General features: G+C 46.9%; 1 protein-coding gene across 2 annotated transcripts in view; it reads left to right on the plus strand.

Annotated features, from left to right (window-relative positions):
* Positions 1-3,108: 3,108 nt before the first annotated feature.
* The window catches only part of Twsg1 (twisted gastrulation BMP signaling modulator 1), a 29,098-nt gene continuing 12,462 nt past the window's right edge, over positions 3,109-19,744 (plus strand). Inside the window, exons 1-2 of one of the 2 annotated variants that reach the window (XM_005077164.4) lie at positions 3,109-3,197; positions 5,629-5,784. In XM_005077164.4, the coding sequence (XP_005077221.1) occupies positions 5,665-5,784 (120 nt within the window). In that variant the 5' untranslated portion in view covers positions 3,109-3,197; positions 5,629-5,664. Of the gene's footprint in view, positions 3,198-3,291; positions 3,450-5,628; positions 5,785-19,744 lie in introns of those variants that run through there. The other variant, XM_040752922.1, reaches the window with a different exon arrangement.

Consider the following 19,744-nt stretch of genomic DNA (forward strand, 5'->3'; position numbering starts at 1 on the left):
CCTCCTCCCCGCCTCTGGAAATGAGCGCTCGTGAGTACATCCATGCTGGGCCCCGAACTCTCTCGGCATTCCTCACTCCCCTTAAGCAGCTACCCCTTGAAGAAGTCGGGCTGCATGGCCCCTGCATGCTCTCTTCCAGGCTTGGGCGCTCTCTGGGGAGTGCCTGGGTTGGGTTTTGGGAGGCCCCTCCCGACCCTCCCACTGATGTAAGCTGGCTCCGTTTGTGCTGTTGTTGGACTGGCATCAAAGCCGCTCCTCTTCCTGGTTCAGATTCAGCTGGGTCTGTTGTCTGCCGCTACCCTCCGGCCTCTGCTTCAAAGCCAAGCAATTATGTTCCTGCTCCTGGCGAGAAGTGCCAGGGATTACATTTCAGTCATCAGTCCCCAAGTGAACTATCAGAGGCTTCAGCACACGGCAGTTGAACGCCCCCTGGGCCGCAGAACGCCCATCACAGAGGCAACAGATGATGCATCGGTGCAGCTGTCTCCAGTGGAATTCATTCCATTTTTTTTCCCTCCTGGTGTAGGCCTGACCTTAAAAGAGCAATTTGTGGAGCTGAGATGACTCCATTTTTAAAGCCAACTTTCTGTGCAAGAGAGAAGACCCACATTCAAAATCATCAGAAACCCTCCTGGGTTGGCGCAGTGGCCTGCCTGTAACACCAGCCTCAGACAGCACAGACAGGGGTGTCCCTCTCACCCCCAGCAAAACGCCAAGGGAAATGAGCCCTAATATAGGGGGATTCTGGGCTTGACTGAGAGATCCTTAAGAAGGGTGGGGATTAGCTTAGTGGTGGAGTGCTGGTCTAGCCTGCCCAAGGCCCTGGGTTGGTCCTCAGCTACGGGGGTGGGAGTGGGGGTGGGAAGGAATATGTCAGACCTCCACTTTGGGTGTTGTGGCGCCCGCCTTTAATCCCAGCACTTGGGACACAGAGGCAGAAGGATCTCTGTGAGTTCGAGGCCAGCCTGGTCTATAGAGCAAGTTCCAAGGCAGCCTCCAAAACAATACAGAGAAACCCTGTCTCGAACCCTACCCCCCCCAAAAAAGGAATATCACCGGGTGGGTGTTGGTGGTGCTTGGTAGATAGAATCAGGAGGAACTCCGTGAGTTCGAGGTCTGCCTGGTCTACAGAGTGAGCTCCAGGACAGCCAGGCTACACAGAGAAACCTTAATAATAGTAATGATAATAATAATTTCAAATGTTGATAGGCACAATACATATAATCTCTTTGGAACACTCCATGTTTTTCAACACTGTGGAATCCTGTGACCAACAGGTCCGAGACTCACTCATTTACAATATCATTTTAAGTGGTTGAACTAGCGCGTTGATCCAGTGTATCACAATTCCTGTAACCCACAAAGAAGGCTGAGAATTAAATGTGTGTAGACCCTCATTTTCTTAGGCTAGTTTTCAGGGCTGCTCTATTTACTGTGTGGGGTGTATTGCTGCCTGTGAGTGTGTGCACAGGCGTACCGATGATAGGTGAGGTACTCCTCTACTGCTCCTCGATTTTTAAAACAGTGTGTGCACAGGCGCACCGATGATAGGTGAGGTACTCCTCTACCTCTCCTCTATTTTTAAAACAGTGTGTGCACAGGCGTACCGATGATAGGTGAGGTACTCCTCTACCTCTCCTCTATTTTTAAAACAGTGTGTGCATGCAGATGCACGTGCATCCGTGTGTGTGTGTGAACCCGAGCACATGTGTGTGTGCTTGTGTATGTATGAGTGCATGCGTGCATGCCCGTGTGTGTGCACTCGAGCACATGTGTGTGTGCTTGTGTATGTATGAGTGCATGCGTGCATGCCCGTGTGTGTGCACTCGAGCACATGTGTGTGTGCTTGTGTATGTATGAGTGCATGCGTGCATGCCCGTGTGTGTGTGAACCTGAGCACATGTGTGTGTGCTTGTGTATTTATGAGTGCATGCCCGTGTGTGTCTGGGCTCCTGTCGTGGCACCTGTGTGGAGACCAGAGGAAGACTTGCAGGAATCGGTTCTCTACTTGTGGATCTTGAGGATGGCAATGCTTGGTACCGGCTGAGCCACCCTGGATGGCTTCTTTGTTTCTAGACAGGGTTTCTCACTGCACCAGGAACTTCAGTGAGCTCCTGCAGTCTCCACCTCCGCCCAGGGCGGGGATTCATTCTTCAACTGCTGTGCCTGGCTTTTACACGGACACTATGGATCTGAACCAGGTCCTCAAGCTTGCGTGGCAGACACTTTACCAACCTAGCCATCTCCTCAATCCACGATTTAAAAAAACAAGCCTATACCTTACAAAAATGAAATAACGATATGGGCCACTTCTTAGCTAATAGCCTATTTCTATTCTCAGTCAATGGCCTGTTTCCGTTGTGCGGCTCTCTGGTAAACCGAGGAGAGGGGAAAGCATCTAAGACACTTCCTAGGTTAAGGGTTTGACACTAGGCCGTTCTAAAGTGAGAGGGTCCTGTGGGCTCCAAGACAAACGGCTCTGGAATATTGCTGGAAAAGCAATTTCCTGGGCGGCGGGAAAAAGGCTAAATGAAATTGTAGATTGCCTTTCTTTATGTGCTACTGGTGGGATAAGCCCCATGTCCCTAAAATACAGGACGAAATGCCTGGTCAAGCCAGCATTGCTGGGACCCTCCCTTTCCATCTGAGGCTTCCGGTTGGTTCTCCCCCCACCCCCCAACCCCCTAGACCTAGCGACCTTCCCCTGCCAGGATTCATCGCTGCCCTCTCCCAGTTTTGACTTAAGGGCAGCCCCAGGAGCTCCCAGGATTCAGAAATTCTTCGTGAGCCTCGCCTCTTGAGTCAGGCGTCAGCCCTATCGCCCTCCTCTGGCCCCGTGCCTCCTCCCTTACACCCGTGGCGGGGGACAGCGCAGCCGGGCTCTGCTAGAAGGGGTGGCGAAAACAAACGCCCTCCTGCTGGAGCCAGAGGCGAGCCGTCCAACAGGTGGCAGCCGACCAGAGGCTCGCGGGCGGGGCCCCGGCTCCGCGCCAGGGCGAGCGCACACACCTGGGGGCGTGGTCTCGAGGGCGTGGCCCGCCCGGGCTCCGGGGGCGTGGCCTGCGGGCGGGGGCCTGGGGGCGGGCGGGCGAGCGAGCGGGGAGCGGCGGGGGAGCGGGCGGGCCTGCGTGGTAGCGGCGCCGGGGCTCGCGGGAGCTGCTCGGAAGCTCGGCCGGCGGGAGGAGGCCGTGGCCACGGTGAGCGCGGGCGGGCGGGAGGACGAGCGAGCGGGGCTCGGAGGCCAGGCCGCGGCGCTCGGCGGGGGGAGCGGGTGCCGGGAGGCCCGAGCGGCGGGGACAAAGGGCCGCGGTGCTCGCCGCCTCCGGGACCCCGGGTCCGGTGCTCGACGCCCCTCCCTCCCGCCCTGCGAGGCGCGCGGCGGTCACCTGGCTCCCGGGAGGACGGCGGCGGACGGCGGCGGAAGCCGGGGCCGCCTGTGTGTCCCCGCGGTGGGTCGGCGGCTGCGGGCTGGGTCGGCGGGGGGAGCGAGCGAGGAAATGGGGCTCCTAACGGTCCCCGGCCGACGGTGCTGCGCCCGCGGTCAGCGGCGCCGACCCCGACTTTCTGTTTCGGAACTGAGTCGTGCCCGGTGCGGAGAGGCCGCGCCGGCGACCTCCGCCTTTTTTTTTTTTTTTTTTTTAACCCTCCCGACATCAGAAGTGTGTCCTACCGTTTGGAGGGGGATTTGTCTCCGTTGTTTAGGAACAAAACGTCTTCTTGTGCGTGCCCGTGCGAGCATGCACGCTTCCGTCCTGGTGCTGCTTAGGGGCCCAGAAGAGGGCGTTGGAGCTGCCCGAGCTGCCAGGTGTGGGGTGCTGGGAACCGAACTCGGGTCTCCCGACAGGAGCGGCAAGCGTTCTCAAAAACACCAGGTCATCGTCTCTCCAGCCCCTTATGCTTATCTTTATTTTTTAATTTATTTAATTTGGAAGTCCGTTTTCCTCCCGCCCTGTTTGCCAAATGCTGGGGGTTACAGGCACGTGTCACCAGGCCCAGCTAATACTCGTTTTAATTGGTTGCATTGGGAATTTGTGGTTTAGCCTTAAATTACACCTTGTAAGCTTTTACTTTATTATTATTCGTGTGTGTGCGCGCGCGCCTGCGCACCTGTGCCATGGTGTGTATGTCAGAGCACGACTTTTATGAGTTTGAGGCGCAGAAGAAGGTTGGCCAGCCACCTCGCCCACCCGCAATCATAACCCTATGAAAATTTGTGTTGGTGCTCCTCCCTTTATTTTCTTTTTGTGCTCTGATACCTTCTTAATAATGGAAGAATCTTTGTGCTAGCAAAAAGAATATCTTCACATTTACCCACAGTTCTTAATACAATTAATAATTTACTGGCATTCGTTGTTGGTACATTTATGTGAATGGTTGTGGATTCCATCCCTCCCCTCCCCCCGAAGTATTTATTGACAAAATGACATAGTCATTAGGGTAATTTTTCATGTACGGATTTTGTTTTGATGCTAGCATTTTTAAAATCGGAGCTGGAGGTGTAATTTGTGGTAGAAATCGTGACCCATGCATGTGAGGCTCGAGGTTCCACCTCCAACAGCACACGTGCACGCATACCCGGAGAATTCAGAAGGTGTGGGAAAACACAGTACTGGCCGGGCGGTGGTGGCGCACGCCTTTAATCCCAGCACTCCGGAGGCAGAGGCAGGCGGATCTCTGAGTTCGAGGCTGGGCTGGACCGACAGCCTCCAGAATACAGAGAAACCCTGTCTCGTAAAAAACAAACAAACAAAAAAATACAGTACTGATGTTTTTAAAGTGTGCTTCTGTTGTTTTTAGGGGTGTGGGGTGTGTGTGTGCGTGCGCGCGCACGCGCACGCAGCTGTCCCAGGAAGTCAGATGCTTCAGCTCACAGGGGATTGTGGGTTGCCCCAGCTCCAGATGGGTTCTGGGAACTAGACTCCTCTTCTGTAATTGCAGTGCATACGGCTAACCGCTGAGCCATCTTTCCAGCTCCGAGTTCAGTTCCCAACACCCACGTCGGGCAGGCCGAAACAGCCTGTAAGTCCAGCTCCGGAATACTACACCGTCTGTGGCCTCCAAGTAGCACCAGGACGGAGGGGTGCATACATGCACACACATGCACATAACATTTTTTAATAGTAAAAAGGAATTCCCTTAAAAGAAAAAATATATGCATATAATTTTTATTATAGATGTGTAATTTTTTTTTGAGATAGCGTGTCTCTAGGTAACTCTGGCTGATCTTGAAAATACAGAGATCCATCTGTTTCTGCCTCCCAAGTGCTGGGATTTAAAGGCGCTGTGCCTGGCAATTCTTCTAGGAGTCTAAGTAACTGAAATTGAATTGGAATAGAATCTGAAGCTCAAGTTTAAATAGTTGCAGTGTGCTTCCAATCGCTTTAGCCATATTGACCGTAATTTTCATCCTCCCCGTGTCTGAGTAGTGCTCTAGATTTCTTTAATAAAGATGGCCACCCAAGCCCAGATGTTTGAGTGTTTAATCTTTGAGAATGACCTTCAGATGATCCCTCAGGGATTTTGACACAAGCAACTAATTCTTGGCTTATGAAGTTTCTTATTTGTTTGCTTTTGTGACCTACCATTTGCCTTTGAATTAAAGTTTTGTGTGTTTGGTTTTGTTTTTAGCTTCCTGGTAGTTACCGAGGGTTCCTGTGAAGAACCATGAAGTCACACTGTGTTGTGCTAACCCTAGCCTCCCTGGTGTTCCTGGTGTGTGTCCCTGTGTCACAGACCTGCAACAAAGCTCTCTGTGCCAGCGATGTGAGCAAGTGCCTTATTCAGGTAGGATTAAAGGGGCTTTTGCTGGCGTGGAAACGCGCTGTCATTCAGGTAGGATTAGAGGGCTTTTGCTGGTATGGAAACGCGCTGTCAACGGGAGACACTGTGGAATAAATCCAAGCCACTGTGTATGGTCTGAGCATTGGGCCGGTGCTGAGCTTGAGATTCTTATCTCCATTGCTCTCTTCCATCCATCCATGGTTGTGTTCAAGACGTTCAGTCTGGAGTGTGCTGATCTGCTGCGTAAGCGTGCCACTGTACGTGACGGGCATGCTGGTCTCTATAATCTAGTCTATACGGCGGAGCCTTAATAACTATATTTAGAAAACTTTTAGCCTATCAATTAATAGACAAATTATTACATATAACATATTATTTTTGGGGTTGCTGTGTTACAGATTATATCAAAACCTAGCAACCTGAGGCAAAAGACACGGGTCTGGTAAGCAGCGTGGTTGGCAGGTTCTGGGTCAGGTCACTCTCAAGGTTGCACCAGATTGTTGTCTGGGATTATAGAATCTCCTTCCAGGTATTTGAAAATTGTCCTTTCCAATAGAAGCCAGGCAACCAACGTAGTTACCTTTCATTTTCCTGAGATGTAAGTCTCTTGGTGAGGTTCATGTAGCTATGAAATAGCCGTGGGATTTGGTCTGTTTTTGACTCCATAGCCCGTGAATTTTTCACTGTACGTACTGCTTATTCTCCATGTCGTTGTGATGGTTGGTGACAAATTCCATAGCTTCTCTCTCTTCCCATCCCAACAGCAGTCTTCCCCTGAGACATCTGTCTTTTGTAGCCTCCATTCTAGGTACTGACTGTGGCCTAATCTAATAACTGTGTGTACAGGGTGAATATTGCTTGTGTGAAGTGTTTACTGTCAAAAGAGAGTGTGTGTGTGTGTGTGTGTGATTGTGTGTGATTGTGTGTGTTTGTGTGTATTCAGGTACCTTGGTAATGGGACCCAATCTAAAGACAAAATATATTTATGTTTCATGTATGCCTTGCCTTGCCTGAGGGTGACCTTATACAGTATTTTTAGCATTTCTGTCAATGTGGAATTTTCCACTTGTGATGTCGTGTTAGTGTTAGTGTTCAGGAAATATTAGCGTTTTGAGCCTTCTAGGTTGCACTCTTAGGATGAGTGGCACAGACTGTGTTAGCGTTCCTTGTAGAGTGTGAGTGATGACTCTGTCATTCTCGCTCGAGAGAGCAGCCATAAGTGTTTTTGTAGATCAAAGGTTGTGTGTCTATCCCTGACGTTTTCCTCCTTTGCATGGGTAACTGGAATTTTAGTTATGTTGATCTCATACTCTGATAGAACCCTTACTTTGCCTTTCAAATCAAAACATTTAACTAGAGACATTTGTTATTAGCCAATTTTAACTTTTTATGTCATGTGGTGTGTGTTATGGGTGCACATGTGTGCCCTTGTAGGTACATGTGTTGTAGGTGTGTGTGTTGTGTGTGCACATGTGTGTATGTGTATACATGTGTGTTGTAGATGCACATGTGTGTGTTGTGTGTGCACATGTGTATGTGTGTTGTAGGTGTGTGTGTGTGTGTGTGTGTGTGTGTGTGTGTGTGTGTGTGTGTGTGTGTGTAGTGCACATGGCCAGCAGAGGAGGAACTCAGCAGCATCTTTGACAGTTCCTGACTCCTAATGTCATGTCAGGTGTCTTAGTTAGGGTCACTGTTGCTGTAACGAAACACCAGGACCAAAAGAAAGTTGGGGAAGAAAAGGTTTATGTGGCTCACACTTCCACGTCACTGTTCGTCCAGGAAGGAGGCCAGCACAGGAACTCACAGGGCGGGAACCTGGAGGCTGGAGCTGACGCAGAGGCCATAGTGGAGTCCTGCTTACATTAGGATACTGGCTGAAAAGCTATGTTAAAAACTTCTTGGGGGCCAAGGGTTGGCTTAGTAAGCACTTAGCATGTAAGTATGAGGATCCGAGTTCCACTTCCAGCATACATGTAAAAAGCCGGGCGTGGTGACATGTGCTTGCAGTCCCAGCACTGGGGACAAAGATATTACCGGCTGCCAGCCTACCCTGTCACCAAGCCTCAAGTGTCAGGGAGTTACCCTGTCTTAAAAAACATACACGTACATACATACACATACAAAAAACAGGAACTCCTGAGTACCAACACACAAGGCTGACCCATCTACACATACACACATATTCATACATACACACACTTATACACATACATACACATGCCCATACATACATAATACACTTATACATACACATACACACATATGCATACATACACATGCTTATACACATACACATGCCTATACATACATAATACACTTATAAACATACATACACGTATACACATATACATACATACACATGCCTATGCATGCATAATACACTTATACACATACATATACATACACATATGCATGCATACACATGCCTATGCATACATGCATACACATACATAAACACTTCTATACATATATACACATGCCTATACATACATAATATGCTTATACACGTACATACATACACATACACAAATATCCATGCCTATACATACATAATACACTTATACACATACATACATACATACATGTACACACATATACATACATACATGTACATACATATACATACACATATGCATGCATACACATGGCCTTTTCATACATGTATACACTTATATATATCCATACATACATACACATGCCTATACATACACAATACGCTTATACATGTACATACATATACATACACATATGCATGCATACACATGGCCTTTTCATACATGTATACACTTATATATATCCATACATACATACACATGCCTATACATACACAATACGCTTATACATGTACATACATATACATACACACATATGCATACATGCCTGCACATGCCTAAGCATACATACATACTAATACACATACATACACGTACACACATATCCATATATACATACACATGCTTATACATACATACACAATACACTTATATACATACATACACCCACATACACATACATACACATATACACGTATACATACACATGCCTATGCATACATAATATACTTATACACATACGTATATACATACTTCCATTCATGTACACACATAATGCAGATTAGAACTATGGATAAAACAATATGGGGATTGGCCCAAAATTAGCACAGAGCTAAGGTGAAAATGGCATAGAAAAACAGCCAAAATAAAGACAGCAGCTGTGCTAACTATGGATGAATGGTGCATTATTCCTCTCTGTTCATACTTCAAAACATCCTTGGAAATGATCAGGGCTGTGGAGACAGCTTCCTGGGGCTTGGTGGCCACTAGCCTAGCTCCAGGTTTAGTTAAAGACCCTGTCTAGATGGAGTAAGGCAGAGAATGACAGGCATGATACCTGATGTCCTCCTCTAGCCTGCACACAAACACCACACACGTGCACCTACAACACGCGTGCACACGTGCGTGCACGCAGACACACACACACACACGAGTTAGGGCTGAGCGTCTGAGGTCTCTGTATGTGCTCCCACCTGTTGCAGGAGGAAGCCTCTCTGATTTGTCTTTCTGTGTCTAGATTAACTCACTCAGGGTGAGTTTTTCAAGTTCCATTCATTTACCTGTGAAGTTCATTTTTTTAACCAGCTGAGTAATAACTCCATTGTATAAATGTATTGCTAGACCGGGCGGGGGAGGGGCGCGCACTCTGGAGGCAGAGGCAGGTGGTTATCTGTGAGTTTGAGGCCAGCCTGGTCTACAAAACTACACAGAGAAATCCTATCTCAAAAAACCAAATAAACAAACAAGTTTTTTAAAAATCATATTTTCTTTATCCAAAACCTGGCTGTTATAAATAGAGCAGAAATGAACGTGGTTGACAAGTGTCTCTGTGGTTAGGACGAAGCATTCTTTAAAATGCCCAAGAGTCTTGAGGTAGATGGATTCCCGTCTTCCTGAGAAGCCACCTCACTGATTTCCATAGTGGCCAGACAAGTCTGCACTCCCCTCACCAATGAGGAAGTGCTCTTGCTCCAGGCCAACAAAGCTCCTGAGCTCCTGTAAGATGGGATCTCAGAAGTGGTTTTGATTTGCATTTCCCTGATGACTAAGAATGTTGAACATTTCTTTTAAGTGTTTCTCGGCTATTTGGGAGTCCTCTATTGAGAACCCTCTGGTTAGAGCTATACCTCATTTTTTAATTGGGTTGTTGTTTTTCTTCTTTTTTTTCTTTTGGTTTTTCGAGACAGGGTTTCTCTGTGGCTTTGGAGGCTGTCCTGGAACTAGCTCTTGTAGACCAGGCTGGTCTCCAACGCAGAGATCCACCTGCCTCTGCCTCCCAAGTGCTGGGATTAAAGGTGTGCGCCACCACCGCCCGACTAGGTCTTCAGTTCTATTCCATTTATCAGTGTGTCTGTTTTTTTACCCCAGTACCATGCTGTTTTTATTACTATAGCTCAGTAATATACCTTGAAATTGAGGATGGTGATACTTCCAACAGTTCTTTTATTAGTCAGTATTGTCTAAGCTATCTGTGTTTTGTGTATGTGTGTGTGTGTTTCCGTAAGAACTTGAAAAATCACCCCTTTAAGATCTGTGAAGTATTGCTTTGGAATTTTGATGGGGATTGCATTGAATCTATAGATTACTTTGAGTAGGGTGGCCATTTTTACTACATTAATCCTACAAATCCATGAACATGGGATATCTTCCCATTTTCTGATATCTTCTTCAATTTCTTTCTACAAAAGTGAAGTTATTATCATATAAGTCTTTCACTCTGTTGGTTAGAGTTACCCCAAGATATTTTAAGTTGTTTGAGGCTGTTGTGAAAGGTGCTGTTTCCCTGATTTCTTTCTCAGTCCCTTTGTCATTTGTATATAGGAAGGTTGCTGAATTTTGTGAATTAATTTGTACCCAGATACTTTTCTGGAAGTGTTTTCCAGCTCCCTGATGTGTAGTCTTCTGTCGTCTGTAAACAGACATGCTGGCTTCTCTCTTTCCAGCTTGTGTCCCTTGATCTCCTCCACTTGTCTTGTTGTTCTACTAGAACCTTGGGTACTGAATTGAGTAGATATGAAGAGGGGACAGCCTTGTCTTGTCCCTGATTTAGTGGGATCGCTTTGGGTTTCCCTCCATTCAGTTTGATGTTGGCTATAGGCTTGCTGTATATTGCATTTATTGTGTTTAGGTATGTTCCTGTTATCCCTGATCTCCAAGGAACGGGTGACTTGGAGTGGCTGGGGTTGGGAACAGGAGGGTCAACTTAGGGGTGGAGAATATGGGGAGACATGACTGAAATTGGGGGGCTTTCGGGGTGAGGTGGGAACCTAGTGCAATGGAGACTCCGCAGAGCCCATGAGAGACTCCTGGCCATGAGGGACACGGAGCTTGACCTGGCTGATTTCTGTAGCCAGGCAAGGCCTCAAGTGGAGGCCACAACACCATGTAGGACTACACGTGACTGAGCCCTGCAGGGTGTTGGTTGAAAGATCGATTTTCTTTTTCTTTCTTTAAGGTGTATTTATTATGTATACAGTATTCTACCTGCATGTACACCTGCAGGCCAGAAGAGGGCACCAGATCTCACTGTAGATGGTTGTGAGCCATTGTGTGGGTGCTGGGAATCGAACTCAGGACCTCTGGAAGAACAGCCAGTGCTCTTAACTTCTGAGCCCTCTCTCCAGCCCTGTAAGGTTGATTTTCAAATTGTATTCACTTTGACTTATTTAAATAGCTACGTGTAACTAGTTGTTACTAGAACCTAGTCTGAAAAGCTGAGACTCAATGGAAACACCACCGCTGGGACTTAGAATGCTGTAGAAATGTTCCTCACTTCTCCCCTTTCCCCTATAGCAGTGATTCTCAGCCTGTGGGGCTTGACCCCATTTTCATAGGGGGTCACATATCAGGTATGTATATTGCAATGGTAACACAGTTACAGTTATGAAGTAGCAAGGAAAATAATTTCATGGTGGGGTCACCACAACAGGAGGAGCTGTGTTGAAGGGTCGCAGTGTTAGGAAGGTTGAGAACCACCGCTCAGAGCCTTTGTGTGAGGAGTCTTTCCTGCCCGCCCTTTCTCCGCATCTCTCTGTGTCCCATGTAGCTGTGTCTCTCCCTCTTCCTGACTCCCAAACTTATTTTCTCTCCAACAAGGTAGCTTGAAGCTGGCCAGAATCTTTATCACAATGCCTGTGGTCTTCAAGGTGTGTGTCCACGTGAGGAAGCTAAAACGCTGTATTGCATTAGAGGTTAGGGTGCTATTTCTACCAATCACAGCCACACCTCCGTAGGAGGGAGGCATGTAAGTCCTGCCTCCTAATGGAGGAGCAGCAATGGAGGGAGCTGGTGAGTGGCGTCTTAGCTGTGCAGTGAACAGTGCCTAAGTGGTCTCAGTTTCTTCTGGTTCTGTGCAGTTCTAGAGAGAAACGAGCTATTGATGTGTCAAAAAATATCCTTTAAAGATCAGAATGAAGGCCAAGGATGTCACATAGAGGAGTCAGGCTGCAAACCAGGGCTGATGACCTGAGTTCAATCCCCGGGACCCACGTGGAGGAAAGAGAATCAGCTTCCAAAAAAGTTAACCCCAACCTACACATACATACATACACACACACACACACACACACACACACACACACACGCTAAATAAAAGGATCATGAATTCTGGATCCAGACTGTCCACATTTAATCCCTGTCATCTGTTACCTGGATTTACAATGTTGGACAAGTGAGTGTGTCTTTCGATGCCTTAGTTTCCTGTGTGTTAAAGAGGGATAAAGCCTCCCTGTGTGCCGGTGTGACTGACATCAAGGGGGTATTGTGAGCAGGGCCTGGTACTTGGAGCTGTGTAGTTGCTTTCTGTGTAAGCCCTCCACACCGTGTTCACAAGTGTACTCTGAAGCTGACAGTCAGTAAATAGGGTTCCCTCAGTGATTATGTTAGCACTGACTCCACATTCACACAGGGCACACTTCCCTTCTTGAGTGACTCTTTCATTATCTGTCCTCATTAGTCAGTAGCACCTGTACTATTCTAAAGTCTTGATGTGTGTTGCTTCCCCGGGGAACGTTTGGCTGTGGTATTTCCAGGCTCAGCTGATGCTCCGTAGCTGAGAAGCATCTTGGACAGACTTCGAGTTAGTGTATTCCCGAGCTGTCACTGTTCCTGGACAGACTTCGAGTTAGTGTATTCCCGAGCTGTCACTGTTCCTGGACAGACTTCGAGTTAGTGTATTCCCGAGCTGTCACTGTTCCTGGACAGACTTGGAATTAGTGTATTCCCGAGCTGTCACTGTTCCTGGACAGACCTCGAATTAGTGTATTCCTGAGCTGTCACTGTTTCTTGAGTTTTGTCATTTAGAAAACGCATTCATCTTGTTGTAACTTTTGTGCCTTAAGTCCTCAGATAGGCTGTGTGGGAAGTAACCTTCTAGGTCCTATATCCCTGAAAATAGACTGATTGTGTGCCTGCGTGATGCTTTCCTGGGTATAGAATCTAATGGTTTTTTTTTTTTTTTTTTTTTTTTTGGTTTTTACGAGACAGGGTTTCTCTGTATTGTTTTGGAGGCTGTCAGTCCTGCCCAGCCTCGAATTCACAGTGATCCGCCTGCCTCTGCCTCCCGACTGCTAGGATTAAGGGCATGCGCCACCACCGCCCGGCAGAATCTAATGTTTTAATGCCATTTCTTTATTACCTACTGGGATCCCACATCACTGCTTAGAAGTCTGTTACCAATTCATTCCTTATTTCCTAAGAGTAACTGTTAGTTGTTTATTTTTGAAGCTTTTAGTATAACACCTGTCCTAGTGTTCTGTTGCCGTGAGGAGACCACAGGAACTCTTATAAGGGACAGCATTTGATTGGAGGCCTGCTTACGGTTCAGAGGGTGAGTTCATGTCTGTCAAGGTGGGGAGCAAGGCAGCAGGCAGGCTGGAGAAGTAGCTGAGAACTACAAACAGGAGCCCGGGCTTGATTCCCAGCACCACGTAGTCCTCACAGCAGTCGTCTGTACTGAGATCCCAGGGATCTGGTCCTCTCTTTTTTGTCTCCGTGAGCACCAAGTACACACATGGTATGCGGACATACACACAGGCAATACTAAAAATAATACACATGAAATACTAAAAATAATAATAATTAAATAAAAGACGAAGACATGGTCTAGGGATGTGTCACTTAGCCACTGAGAGCTTACCTATTGTGAAAAGCTCTAGGTCCAATCCCCAGCAGCATTCAAAACAAAAAACCAGAAAATTATACTATAGAGCTTTAAAACAAGATGTCCTTAGGGAACTTAGATTTTCTTTTGTTAGTTTGGTTTGAACAACATCTATACTGCTGAAATGACAGGCTGTTAGGGTATTAGGACATTTGCCTATGTTTAGGCCTCTGTGTTCATGAATAACTAAATATAAAAAGTGTTTCCCTGGACGGTCATAGCCATGTAAATATTTTTACAAGGATGGTTGCAAGCAGTCAGGGAAGTGTGCAGTCATCCCAGCTACTCCTACTAGTTGCTAGTCATAGGGTGGTCCCTATATAAATGTTTAGTCTGTGCTTTGACTGTGAGGAAGTCTTGCTTCAAACATCAACGAGCAAATGTTGTCTTGGTGCACAGCCTTGCCAAGTGGGTACAGTCACCCTGCGTGAATGGAAAGCCATAGTACAGATGCTGCTAGTGACTAAGTCCTTACTGTTTTGCTGCTTTTAGAAAAAGAAGTTTTAGGACTGTTAAGATAGTTGAGGGGGCCGGGCATTGGTGGCACATGCTTTTAATCCCAGCACTTGGGAGGCAGAGGCAGAAGATCTTTGTGAGTTTGAAGCCAGCCTGGTCTTCAAAGAGAGTTCCAGGACAGCCTCCAAACCTACAGAGAAACTCTGTCTCAAAAAACCAAAATATATATAAAAATCTGGAACAATCTCATGTCTACTGTGATCTGTTAGCTTTCCAAAACATGACAAACTACCTCAGATGATCAGTTTATGTGGTGTGATGGTTGGGTTTGGAGTCACCTGTTAGTAACGAGACATATACTTCCGGGCATGTCTTTGAGGGCGTCTCCAGGGGACTAGCTGAAGAGGGGAGACCCACCCTGGAGACTGGGGGCCCAGACAGAATAGGAGGAAAAGGAGGAGGCCAGGAGCCTCTCCTCCCCCTGCTCCTTCCCCACTGAGTTGTGAGGTAAGGTGTCCTAGTTGCCTCAGAGCTGTCATCATGCCGATGCTACCGTGGTGAGCCAGAAGGAACTCCTCCTCAAGGTGCTTTTTGTCAGGCATCTGGGGCAGCATCTGAGTCACTGTTGTACTGCTGTGAAGAGACGCCACGACCAAGCAACTTTTAAAAGAAAACATTTAATTGGGGCTCACTTACAGTTCAGAGCACGAGTCCATCATCATGGCAGGAAGCATGCTAGCAGGCGGGCAGACACGGCGATGCAACAGTGGCAGAGACAGACAGACAGACAGACACACACACACACACACACACACAAACACAAACACACAGGGCCTGGTGTGGGCTTTTGAAACCTCAAAGCCTGCTTCCAGTGACACACCTCCTCCAACTAGGCCACACCTCCTAATCCTTCCCAAACGGTTCCACTAACTGGCAACCAGACACTTAAACTTCTGGGCCTGCAGGGGCCTTTATCTTTCAGACCATCACACATCACAGCACGGAAAACAACGAATACCCCTGGGTGCAGGTGTGAGCTTTCCTGGCTTCAGTCTGTGGTCGCTTGGCCGTGCTGTTGGGGTCTGTGGTAGCACAGTACATTGTGGTATGAGCCTGAGGTTGGAGGAGGCCCACTCGCCACATTGTGTCAGGGAAGCAAAGAGAAATCAGAGAGTCCTGATAGTCCCTTAAGAATATGACCACTTCCCACTGGCTCCATGGGCTAGGGAGAAGCCTTCAATACATATGCCTTCAGAGAGAGTCTGCGCAAGCATGTGTGTGTGTCTGTGTGTCTGTGTCTTCTGTCTGGTCTGTCTCTGTGTGTGCATGCATGCATGTGTGTGTAAAGAATGGGCAAAGCTCAGGGCTGGAGAGATGGCTCAGAGGTTAAGGGCACTGACTGCTCTTGCAGAGGTCCTGAGTTCAATTCCCAGCAACCACATGGTGGCTCTCAACCCTCTGTAATGAGATCTGTTGTCCTTTACTGGCCTAAAGGCATATGTGCAGGCAGAACGTTGTAAACATAATAAATAAATAAATAAAAGAATGGGCAAAGTTCACTGAATTGTGATGTTTTTGGCTAACACGTGGTCATTTCTAGAATGATGTTATCACATTTCATGAAAACATTCAGACTATTCAGAGATCTACAATGGTTTTATTTTAGCTGTATAACTGATACTCTTCTCTGTGCTAAATTAACAGCCTACTTTTTAGTGTGAAATTTGTTTAGTTATTACATTGTAATTTTTCTAAAACAAGTTCAAATTAAAATACTTTTGTTGTTAATTCTAGGTAGGCCAGAGTTATAGCTTGCTGGTGGAGCATTTTGTCTGCCATGCCCAAGGCCCTGGGTTCATCACCCAACCCTAAAGGCAAAGAAACACTGCTGTAGCCTTTTGTTTTTAAGTGTTTATCTTATTTTTATTTGTGTGTGTGTGTGTGTGTGTGTGTGTGTGTGTGTGTGTGTGTGTATGTGTATGTGTGTGGGTGTGGGTGTGGGTGCCTGCAGAGGCCAGAAAGGGTGTGGAGAGCCTAGAGCTGGAGTAACAGGTGGGCCACCTGAGGGGGAGAGCGAGCCATGGCTGAGCTTGCAGCCCTACCTTTGGCATTTAAAAGTATAGCTTAATTAAGTTAAAACAATAGTAGTTTAGTTGCTAAAACTTTGTTACGTGCAGTATGCTAACGTTAACTCCATCCTCACAAAAAGCTTCCTTAAGAAATTCCCTGCGGCACAAGGCTGATTCAGCTCCAGCCAAGAAACCATAAACAGTGCTCCCAAAGAGCACCCAAACTGTGCCCACCCCGGACAGAGTGACCCCATCGGGGTGATAAGACAGTGACTAATTTTGATAAATAACATCATCTCGCCACAACTGTCCTTGTGGGCAACTGTTAGTAATGATTTTGAAATTCCCCTAGCCCCCATGTCTGTGAATCCAAAGATCACCTACTGTTACCCAATCCTGAACAGCCAAGGCACGTACCACCCTGCTTGCGATTTTTTTCCTTTAAAAACCCCTTACAATTGAGGCCAGGAACCCTTTTCCTGAAGCTGCTGTGCCAGTTTGCTGGACAGGGTCCCTGCCGAGGTGGTAACTTAACACTAAACCTTGTGCGTTTGCCCCAGTGAGTCGGCTCCTTGGTGGTGTCTCTTGGGGCATAACAGTCTTCTCTTGTGAACATCTCTTCCTGTATTGCCTTCTCCTACCTATCCTATTTTCTTGTTTTTTGTGTGGCTCTATGTTTTGTTTTTTAAGAAAGGGTCTGTGTGACTCTGGCTGGTCTTAAGTGAGCCTTGAACTCTTGATCCCCCTGTGTCGTCCTGTCTGAGTGCTGGGATTAAAGATGCACGCTCTCAAGCCTGGCTCGGTTTTCCTGTTTTACAGTTTGCACTTGCCCGGTGTCATGTAAGTAAAATCGTGCCTATGAATCCAGTGCCCACAGCCGCCTCTGTCACATAGTGCGAATTACGTGATTAGACTGGTGATGGCTCAGCAGGCGAGGGTGTTTGCCTCCTCGTGGTGCATACCTGATGACCAAGTGTGGTTTTGGTGACTGTCCTCTGACCTCCATATACATGCCATGCCACATGTGGCCACACACATGTGCACACATAAGAAAACCACTTTTTCCCAAAAATCTTACCCTGCCTTATCCTCCTTTCATTTATGCTTTTTAAGATGCTATCCGCATCCTCACCACACCCTCCTGCTGGCTAACTGACGATAACTGAAAGCATACGTTTTAGTTTTCTATTTAGTATAATCTTTTTTTCTGTTATAAAATTACCCAAGTGTGGTCATCAGACTTTAAGAACATCTGGTGGGGTCCTTCACACAGGGAGTGAGTGTCGTGTGTCCTGACTGACATGCGCGAAACTGTGTCACTGTGAACTCGTGGTCATCTGCAGTTTCCCCAAGACTTGGACAGCGTAACATGTTGCCATTAACCGGCCGCAGCCATGGAAGAGAAGTACCTGATGGCAGTCTCTGGTCTAACCCTTAGCTAGTAATGCCCATTTTACCTTACAAATAGTGACTCAGCTTGGGCAGACACTCATGAGAGTCAGAGGTGCCTATGCTTAAACAGCCAAAAGGGTTTCAGCTGAGGGTTGGCTGATTTTTCTCTGAGAAAAACTAGTAACTAGTTACTGAAAGGTTAGATACAAACAAGCTTTGTTTCTCATTCCAAGTTGGATGAGGTAGTAATGTCCAACTTAAACCACAATTATACCCAGCCACTTGATAATTGAATGTTGCATGCCTTTTATTCCTTCATTTGAAAAACGAGATCAATCTCCCTGAGACAGTGCATGCCCAACATTTCGAGTGGTGCCTGTGGTTAAACAGAACGACTGAGAACTTTGGAGAATGTGGCCACAGAACATCACTGGAAGCTTTGAGTCACTTTCTTTTTTGGGCTTGTGTGAATGTTGTTTGGTTTGGTCACATGTCCCATTTGACTAAGCAGTGTACTCAAGTTTATTCATAGTGAGGTTGGTAAAATATATAAATAACCCAGCTCAAAGAAAATTTCACATTTTAACTCTATCATTTTTTTTCTATTTAAGAAGTGGGAGGATTCTCAGTTACATTTGTTTTTGAAAGTGGGCTAAGGGAGTTTTTGAAGGAGGTGATAGAGAGCATGTCTGCAGTCCTGTCACTCAGGGCAGCCTCAGACAGTACACCCCGTCCTCACAGCAACAAGGACAGTAAAGCAGCGAGGAGGCTGACGAGGTGTAGAAGGGGTGAAGAGCCGGTAAGGGCTGTCGCCTGCGGCTCGTCACAAAGACGTGCTGTCGCCTGTGGCAGGTGTGGGTGCCCGTGCCCGGCTTGCTTTGTATCCGGGTGTGATGTAAGCATTATTTTATTAGACGTGCCTTGGAGGGATGGGGAGATAGGTGGGTGAGTTAAGCCCTTTACCGGTGAGCGTGAGCACTGGTGTTCCGATCCCCGGTGGGTGTGGTGGCCTGCCCGCAGTCCATGTGACTAGTCAGATGAGCAGAGTTGTGGCCCAGCAAGAGAATCTTCCTCAGTACATATGGTGAAGAGCAAGGCAGAGGACACTTAAAGTCACCCTGAGGAGTCCACACACTCATACACAAAGTCCACACGCATACATGTGCCAGAAGTTCTCAGATGGAAGGCATTATGTACCACAACATATGCACATTCATGTAATGTGAGCTGCCATTTGTAAGCTGTGTGAAAAGCTCTGTATGTTTTTATATTATTTTATGTGTATGTATGTGTGCCTAAGTATATATCTATGCCCCATGTGAGTGCAGGAGCCCATACAGGTTAGAAGAGACTGTGTGTGTGTGTGTGTGTGTGTGTGTGTGTGTGCATATATGAATTTAAAAGAAGCTTTATGTCTTTGACCAAGTAAGTAGCAGCTTTTATAAAACAAAAAAACAAGAAATCAACATTAGCGTGATGGTCTGTAAATACATACGTGTGTGTGTGTGTGTGTACATGTGTATGTGTGTATATATGTATGTGTATGTATGTGTATTATGTGTGTGTTGTGTTTGTACGTGTGTGTATGTATGCATGTTCAGATAGTGTTCTCTTGCTGCAAAGTCAGGCTGTGCATATTTTGGAGGAACCAAGTTACAAAGCCTGCATTCTGTTTTAGTTCTGCTGTTTCCTTTTGAGGCACTAGGACAGCTTCACATGCTAAGCATGCACTCTACGTGAGCTGCATGTCACTCTAGCAGGTCTAGCAGTGCCTCCTGCTGTCTGCATAGCAGAACTGCAGTCTCGGGGATACAGAATTCTAGAGTCCATGT

The sequence above is a fragment of the Mesocricetus auratus genome, unplaced genomic scaffold, assembly GCF_017639785.1.
Source record: "Mesocricetus auratus isolate SY011 unplaced genomic scaffold, BCM_Maur_2.0 Super-Scaffold_100010, whole genome shotgun sequence".
Lineage (NCBI taxonomy): Eukaryota > Metazoa > Chordata > Mammalia > Rodentia > Cricetidae > Mesocricetus > Mesocricetus auratus.